A 9,910-nucleotide genomic window follows, 5' to 3' on the forward strand; every position below is an offset into this window, starting at 1 on the left:
ACTTCCGTAGTAGATGATCACTGTTGAACATCATTCTTTTGCTACCGTCAACCACCGCCAATTGTCATAACCGACCATCAACACCGCCGAACACCCTTGTTTGCCACCATTGTATTTTAAATATGGCTATTTTTGTGTCTAACACGTGTATTGAAAACTCTATAATAAATATCATACTCTGTAACCGCCTACCTCCATTGACTATCACTTATCGGCCACCAGATACCACCGCTACCCATCACCGCATATCACTACTGACCAACGACCTCCGACATTAATCTAGTGATTGATAGCTGGTGCTCGACAGCTGATACTTAGTAATTAGTGCAACTTGTGTTAAATAGTTGGTACTTGACAGTAGGGCTTCTAGTGAGTGGTCATTTTGTAAGGGGCCCACCAGGACATGTTATACTCCCTCAAGTGTTGGACAATCGTTTCTTTATATGTTGAACTGTCAAAGAAAGCTCCTCATCCGTGAACAACTCATATTCGACTCATTAACTAGCTCGTTTTCAATTCATTCGTTAGGCAAGTGAGTCGAAACACTAACAATTTTTTTGAACTCAATTTATGGACAAATTGAACACGAACAAATGTTCGTTCATTTGTGTTCGGTTCAAAATAATTAAATGATTTAAATAATAATATTTATTTATATTATTTTTATATTATATAAATCAAGTACGAGCTCAAATCAAACACGAGCTTAAACAATGTCTCATATTTAAAATTATTCGGCTACATTAGAGCAAAAAAAAAGAGTTAATTTGAATAAACAAATTTAAATCAAACCCAATCCGGCTATTCAAGAGAAAATTTTATCACAACCCCATATCAAACAAAAAAAAATATAAAAAAAAATTAAACAAGCTGAACACAAAAAAAACTTCGGACTCATTTAAGCTCATCTCTTACACCCTAATCTTCTACATTATCTTACATATTTTAAGAAAAAATTGAATTACAATAAATTCAAATATTAAAGAACATATACATTCTTAAAGACAAAAATGATTATAAATCATACAAAGGGTAAAATATTACGGCGTCACGTGTCTGAATGACGGTTCAGATGCAACCACGCATTGAATTGCACGATGGCTCATTCAGATCTACGTCCAGACATATATGATACATAGAAAGAGTAAATAAAATATTATGTTGGACGTCCGCACGGACGGCCAACTACCGGCGGCCACGTCGCTCGCCAATGACGTGTATAGCGATTTAGCCGTTAGTGATTGGCCGTCTGGACGAAATATTTCTTCACAAAGAACATCAATCCTAACCAATTAAGATGTGAACTCCTAGGAACCCATCATCCCCTCCCCCCTTCTTCCACCTCCATCATCCTCAACTCGCAACGGCTTGTACACATAAAACCTCGCACAGAGAACATAATACCCCAAATTCAGCACCTGCAAACCCGTTATAATCCAATACAAATACTCCAATCTCCCCTTGTTCAAATCATCCACCAACCAATCCGTATACCGATGCACCGCCCCCACCAACACCGTGCTCCCATAGCTCCCCGCCGATATCGACAGCCAAAACAAAGCCGCCGCCGTGCTCCTCATGCTCTCCGGCGACTGATCGTAAAAGAACTCCAAATGTCCGATCGATGTGAACGCTTCCGACGCCCCGAATAACCCGTACTGCGGCACCAGCCAGAACACGCTTATAGGATCCGCCGATTTCCGGCGCCGATGAAGCTCGACGAAGCCGGCGATGAGGGTGGCCGATGCGGAGATGGCGAATCCGATGCCCATGCGGAGGAGGAATGAGATCCCGCGGGGGAGGCCGGTGAATCGGCGGGCTAAGGGGACGAGGAGGCGGTCGTAGAGGGAGATGGTGAGGAGCATGGAGAGCATGGTGAAGAGGGTCATGGAGCCGGGAGGGATTTGGAAGGAGGAGGAAGGGGAGATTCGGCGGTTCATCGTGCGGGCTTGTTGGAGGGAGAAGGTGTTCTGTTGGGCGGCGGCGGTGATGGCGAGGATTCCGGCGGCCCAAATTGGGGCCATGCGGATTAGGGATTTGAGTTCTTCGACTCGGTGGACTGTGCTGAGATGCCAGAGATTGGGATGGCTGTAGGTGTTGGGGGTTAGCTTGTCTTGTTCGGTGAGGATGGCAGCTTTGTCCAGGAATCTGCAGGTAATTGCTTCGATCATTAGCTAGCTGTTAGTGGGGGGGAAAAGTGCTCAGAAAAATTTTATAATTTTGTGGTATTTATGTAAATTTTTCAATAAATTACGATTTATTTTATTTTGAAGAATTTACATAAACATATATAAAATATGTATATTTAAGTGTCTTAATGAAATTAGGTTTGAAGACAATTTTATTTTCAAAAAGTGGTGTAGAACTTCAAACTAGTTTGTGTAATTGATTTGGTTCCATTTGTAAAAGCATTTCTAGTGTCATTGGGCATATATCATTGCAATATTTGTTTTTATGATACATTTACTGAAAATATAATTTGGACAATCTCTTCTTATATTTATGTTAAGGGTAAACTTTTAAACTTATTTTAAGATGAGTGCAATAAAAATTTCCTAGTCATGGAGATTTGATTCACCTCAAACTATTTTATAGAGTTTTAAAGCTAATTAAGATTTCAATTAGAATAATGAGAGCAGTGTTGTTTATCAAAAAAATTTTATCATCAAGCATGAATCTCGAAGCATTTTGAGTTAGTAACATTCTAAATTCAAATTCAAAATCATTTGAGCACTGATTTTAATAAATTTATAGTCAAACTAAGTATATTGACAAGATGAATCCAATGACACTGAAAGTGATTGGTTCCGAGTTCGAAATAGCCCAGTTCAAACACTTAGTGATTTTGGCACATATGTTTGAAGACTAAATGATTTGTATGGTTATGGTCAAATCGAGTGTCTCGACGAGAGGAATCCAACGAGCCCAAAATCATTTAATTATGATATCATTAAAGTACTGAAACGTTAAAAATATAAAATGTAATCAAGATATTTAAACCATCTAATGGAGTGTTTTGAGACATTGGTTATATTTACCAAAATGCACATCTCAAAAACTACTAACAAGCCTCATTCTTTAGTTGAAAGAGGTTGAAGAGAGAAGAGAGTGGGATGAGTATTAAAATTTAACACTTGAAGTCACGATGGTTGTCGACAACCACTGAAGATCATTGTCGACCACCACCATTAATTTGATACAACCAATTACAACCATTATAACAACTAACTATAGCTTGTTAAGCCAACTGCTGCTACTGTAACCTCCAACAACATCTTATCATCCCATTTTCCATTATACATGAGAAGAGTTAGCATATTTACATTCAATTTTCTAGTGCTTTTTTACTTTAACGGGTTCGGGCACTACGGTGTTTTTCAATTTTAGGGTTTTTCCATGTAAAAATTCATGGTGTCTCCTTTCACAATTTTTTTATTTTGTGTGCTAGATCTTTGTGTGACGCTGAGACGATAAATTATTACACTACCACAATGAATTTTCTAGTACGCAATAGTTTGGCGTCATCTACAGAAAGCAAAATCTTATCCTTATAAAAGTGTGAGCACTCTTTCAATGGCTAAGAAGCACTGTACTTGAAACAGTGAAACCTCTTGCTTTCATACCAACCATTTCAGGAAACAATCTCGTAGTCAAAATGACAAGCCTCTACATATTTTCCTCGATGGGCATTGTCTTGTTGGTGAAGATGTCTCTTCTTTTCCCCTAGAAGACTGAATGCAAAGAATGAAATAATCTCAAAATGAGATTCTTCAACTTCTATGTGAAGCTCAACAACCATTATTAGCACAAATGGGTGAGGTTCTTTTATCCCAAGTTCAGTCACCAATTAGGAACATCTAAACAGAGAACGCACCTTCAACAATCCCCTCTCGTACATGAGTTCTTCCTCAATAAAGAAACTTACTTTATGAATATTTCTAGTTTCACATATTTATCTCATACAACCAGACAAAATTGTCATCCACCAACACACTTAGAGAACTTAGCGCGACCCTATCATGTAATTCATGATGAACTAAAAATTATTGTTCAAGAAGAATTCTCTTTAAGAGTAGAAATCATTTTCTTACTCATCTTAGTTCCCAAGTGTCATCGCCTTTGGCTAATATAGTCATCCAACACCTATTCTAGTCCAGTTCAACCTTCCAAATATAGACACTTATGACGAGGTATTAAACTCATATGAAAACATTGACCATTATAGAAACATCATCCATATATAACGGGCATTAATTCACCCTTCTATCATGTTTTTCTTATCAACCTCAAAGGTTAGGCGAGTGCTTAGTTCTATTCACTCCCGAGAGACTATTCATAGCTTTGATCAACTTATCAAACTCTTTGTGCAATAATTTATAGCAAAATAGAGGATTAAAAAACTCCTTTAATTTTTCTAAAATTTGTCAAAATGAGATTCATTTAAGGAGAGTCATTTATGGCTCATCAAATTCTAAGAATGGATCCAGAGTTATTAAGGAGCGTCTTTCTAGGCAGATGTCTTAGGCCCTTCTACTCATCATTAATGTATTAACTAGTTCACTCATATACTGACCTCATTCATTGCACTTAGTCTCAAATCACTGCTAATGAAGTTATAAATACCATTCGAAGACAATTTGAACAATCTTTTGGCAAACACAAACACACTCTTGTAGAAATTATATAAATCTCTTAAAGAAGGAAACAAGAAAAGTCAATATATGAAAAAAAAAATTTCAATCAAAATTAATATGAGACATCAAATAATATTCCACCGAACATATTCAAAAATGATATTTTAACAGAGATTCAAAATTTTAAATACCTTAAGTAGTCAAGGCAACTAAAAAATCAAAACGGTTGGACAAATCTCAATATTATCATTCTCACCGTTCAAAATGGTATTCAATTGAAAGATACATCCACTTAATATAGGAAATCGATCGTTGATATGCTAATATCACCTGGTTCATTACTTATAAGAATAATGCAGAGAAGATTAGAAGAGTCATGAAAAAGAATTTATTAGAATAACTTAACAAAGAGTACAACTATAACATATTCTTATCTCTTTAGAAAATTATTTGCTCTCATATGTTGAAGGATCTTATCATGGAAATTTCTAACTTTATTTCTTATAAGAATTTTTCTTTTGTTTTTGTTATTAGATGCAAGTATATATCATTCAAGTAACTTTTTTTATTATCAATGAACATCTTTTATAAATAATATTATTTATTATAATACTCATTGAGGAAATGTGACAGACACAGTCGCCATGTATACCTCTGAAAGACATACTCATCAGATAATCTCGATAGGAAACAAGTAGTGGACACATTCCTTACTAGAAAGACTCATTGAGGGTAGGTAGACGACACAATCCACGTATATAATATGTTTATAAGATAGTCTTGATAGAAAGCTAGTAATAGACACAATCATTTGTAGAAAATCCCATTGAGGGCAAGTGGCGGACACAATATCCACTTATATCTTTGGAATACATGCACATGAGGTAATCTTGATGGGAAGCTAATAGTGAATACAATTCTCACTAGAAAGATCTCTTAAGGATAAATGGCAGACAAGATTTCCACTCATACCCCTGCAAGACACGTCTCTGAGGTAGCCTCGATGGGAAGCTAGTAGTGCACATGGTTCTCACCAAAAAAACTTTATGAGAGTAAGTGGTTGATAGGATATACGCACAAAAATCTCATAATGTTAGAAGTCTTAGAAGTTACATGTAAGTTAAAAAATTTAGAAGGCTATAAGTCTAAGAAGATAAATGTATACTAAAAAAATCTCAAAAAACTATAAGCCACGTAAGGTACATGTATTCTATAAAAATCTCGGAAGGTTATAAGTCTTAGATGAAACAAATACATTCAAAAATCTCAAAAAACTATAAAAATAAAAAAGTATTAGTATATTTTAAAATCTTAAAAGGCAGCAACCTAAAAAGATACATAATATTTATTCATATAAATAACATGTGTTAACTTCATTCGAATGTATTTACTTATTCAAGAGCCTAAATAATCATCTAAAAATAATTTTTAAAATCTTCTATGACCTTCAAAGTTCTCTTTAACTTTCATCGGATCATTTTTCTCTCAATGAAGGTTATAACAAAAAAGAAAAATATGTCTCAACTATAGTCCATTTTAATGGCATCAAATCCAACATCTATAACTTTAAACAAAAAGCTTCTACTTTCTCAAAGCTATTGATATCACAGATATGAGTAGTATGAAGTTGAAGATCAAATAGGTACAAAGGAGACAATATGATTAACTCAATTTTCAAAAAAATAACAAAATTTTGTCATTATGGGTCTTGATTACCTTATTTATGAAGAATGGTAGCCTAAAAATAATCAAACAATTGTTTGAGTTTGAGTAGACAATAGTTGTCTGAATTTGGATAGATCATAATTGCTCTAATTTATGTAGGCAACAACTGTCTCAATTTACATAGGCAATAAATTTAGATGTGTAACAATCGTCTCATTATGGGTAAGCAACAATAGCCTCAAGAAATTAGGCAACCGCTACAATAAGCAAGGCAACTAGAGCCTTTACAGGAGATATGTGGCTTCTGTCATTCTCGAGAGGAATATTTATAGTTGAGATTTAGGAAAAAGGGAGAAAAATTTTCAAAGTTTGAAGGTCAGCTCCGCTAACAAAGCTACGAGCTTGCAAGTGCGCACTACTGTGCAGGAACGATTTGTGAATCGTTCCGCCCGTGCACAAATGTCGGCACCCACACCTGCGTGCACCGACGAGCACGTCAGTGCACATGCGCAATTGCGCGGCCACCGATGCATTCGTGCACTCCCCACGCAACTCACTATGCCTCAGCTAGAGCTCAGACTATCCTGCGAGCCCATCTACTTTCTCAAGCACACTTTTGTGCTCAGTTTTTCACACACACTTATATGTGCACCCGAGCATACATGCACATGCGCTTAGACGCCAACTGCTGCCAACAGTGACAACAACAATTTGACTAAGCATTTTTCTAAAAGTGCTTATTTTGCTTTCTTTTTTTTTTATTTTTGCATTCCTACTCAATTTTTGCATTTTCAGAAAATGAAAAATCTATCAGTAAATTTAGATAATTTGAAATGCCATAGCTTTTGTTACAGTCAACCTACAGATTTTTATAATGTCTAAAACTATAATGGAGACTTACCGATAATTAGTATTTTTGAACGGCATAAGCTTTGACATTCAAAAATAGGGGCAATTGTTGTGTCATCAATAAATTTTAATCATTAAGCTTGAAAATTGAAGCATTTAGAGCAAAAAAAAAACATTCCAATTCAAATTCAAGATCAAATTCAAGATCATGTGGGCCCCAATTTAATCAAATTTATAGTCAAATTGAGCATCTTTCAAGCCAAAGCAAATGACATTGAAAGTGGTCCAATTCAACTTCAAAACAGCCTAGGTTGAACATTTAAATGTTTTGATGCATCAATTGATAGGTCAAACAATATTAAAATTTGGCATTCTTATAGTCAAAACGAGCGTCTTGACAATAAAAATCCAACGAGCCCAGGAACATACAATTTTATTGTCGTTAAGCACTTGAATATTAAAAAAATTACCTATAATCAAGGGAATTAAAGAGGCGGTTCAGTGGAATGTTTTGGGAGACTAGAAAATTTTATCAAAATGCCCCTCTCAATAATTATAATTAGCTCACATCCTTCGCTTGAAGGGGGCAGGAAGAGAGAAGAAAGTCAGATAAGTACTACAACTTAACTCTTGGAGTAACTGCAGCTGTCTCCAACCACCAAAGTTCATCGCCAGCCACCAAAAGTCGTCGTCGAACACCACAAATAATTCATTGCAACCAATCACAACATATTTGTCATTAAGTTTAGTGCACCCTTTCCCAACAATGATTAGGATATTTTTTTGAATTTTGAGTGAATTTAACCTCAAACACACATACATTATATTCACTTTGAACCCAAGATCTTTTTGTTGACAACAAAACTCTCAATCACTATGCCAAGGGAGATTACATATGAGTTAATTTCAATCTCACGGACGACTCTTCAGACCCAGTTTAAAGAGTTTGTAGAGTTTGCAGACTAATTTGACACTTTTATAAATATTGAGATTAAAATAAAAACATATGGATAATCACGAGACTATTTCGACACTTTACTTGATAAACCAATTATTGCTCAGTGATTGTGAGCCCTAGCATAAGATAGAGATAAAAACTTACACACATTAATTATAAATTATTCAGTAATTATTATTAAATTAGCTTAAAGTTTTAAAAACCACAAATAAAAAAAATTATTAGACTACCCAAATTCAAGCTGGAAGATAAGTGTGCTTGTCACCATGGATGAGATTCCATAGGTTCAGTCCTGGGCACGTCAGCCTCCATAGACGGTCAAATTGTGCAGTAGGAAGCGTGACAACGTGTTACTATACTCACCTTATTTTATCCATTGAGAATCTTTTTAATCAGTGGAGCAATAATGGGATGTAAAATGAATTTTTTCCCCAGAGAAAAAATATATTTTTCATCTCATTATCCTACATATATATTGCAAGATTAATGTCCTTCATATATAAACTAATCTCATCTCAGTAGTATAACCTTCTCCCGACATCTTCTTAGGAAAGTGAAGTCGAGGTCTTGACATATTGTCGGCTAATGTCAGAAAGTGTCGCTATGATGACTATTCTTTTAGATGATGGGATTGAAATCCCGGTGTTGGGCTGCGTCCTTAAATGAGAGACAACGGGTGTCCAAGGTGGCCCTAATGACCTCGAATTTCAGTCTTTATTGGAATAGATTTGAGGCTTTTCTCAAGGAAGACAAAGCAAGAGTTGAATCCATTACTTCGACGGATGGGACTAGTTTAGTAGCTTCAGCAAGTTGAACAAATCCAATCACTTTGACAGGTGAGCTCGATTCGATCACTTAGCCGAGTGAGCTCAATTAAACCACTTCCACAGATGGTTTCAATCCAACAAGATATAATTTAATTATGAAATTCCCATACATAAATAAATTTAAACATGTTTATAAATACTAAAATGATAGATGTACATGCTGAATTTAATATATGCTTTTATGGTGCTTAGTTCATTTTTTTATTAAATTATTTTTGTTAGTGAAGATAAGATAATTATTTATGCTTGTTAGAGGCTTGATTTTATTCATATACTTTATTCAATTAAAATTTTACTTTTAAGTTCAATAAGTTATTGCCCATATTGTTGTTTGTTAATAAGCCCAATAAGTCTTATGTGATAAGACAGAGCGATTTCATACCAAGCTTATACACTTATAATTTTATGCTAATCTAAGTTGACCAATAATATTTGATGAGCTCGAGTTGAAATCTAGCAAACAAGTCCAAACCCAAGTAAACATTTGCTTAGTTATGCTCGACCAATTGTTTCGTCTCATAGAGCTGGTCAGTTTGACTGTAAGTTTGTTGAAATTGAAACTTTATGTGACATTTTATCGAAGTTTGAATATTAATTGATAGAAAAAATTACATCAAAATTCGTGTCAATGATTATCTTAAAACGTATGTTTCACCTCTAAGAGGATAGTATTGATGATATTTTTTTTATGTGATGTAAAAGATTTGAGTGGCATGCATGTAAATATGAATGTTTAGGTGTTAGATATGTGGTATATATGTAAAATAAAAAATGTGCATACATACCACAATTAACAATTCTTATGTAAGAGTAGAAAAACTCGCCTCAAGCTACTGGTGTGGCTCAGCTTCCCCGCCATTGAAATCCCCTTATCAATCTCATCGTTCTCATAAAGCAATCCCGGCTCCCTCCCCACCTCCAACCTCCTCTTCCTCACCGCCGCCGCCACCACCTGTGCCAACCTCGTGAACGCACTC

General features: G+C 35.3%; 1 protein-coding gene across 1 annotated transcript in view; it reads right to left on the reverse strand.

Moving 5' to 3' along the window:
- Positions 1-892: 892 nt before the first annotated feature.
- The window catches only part of LOC110023123 (protein NRT1/ PTR FAMILY 3.1), a gene marked incomplete at its 5' end in the record, with an annotated part of 9,402 nt that continues 384 nt past the window's right edge, over positions 893-9,910 (reverse strand). Inside the window, 2 exon segments of the mRNA XM_020722375.1 lie at positions 893-2,148; positions 9,758-9,905. Of these exon segments, the coding sequence (XP_020578034.1) occupies positions 1,308-2,148; positions 9,758-9,905 (989 nt within the window).

Source organism: Phalaenopsis equestris, unplaced genomic scaffold (assembly GCF_001263595.1).
Source record: "Phalaenopsis equestris unplaced genomic scaffold, ASM126359v1 Scaffold000212, whole genome shotgun sequence".
NCBI classification, from domain to species: Eukaryota; Viridiplantae; Streptophyta; class Magnoliopsida; order Asparagales; family Orchidaceae; genus Phalaenopsis; species Phalaenopsis equestris.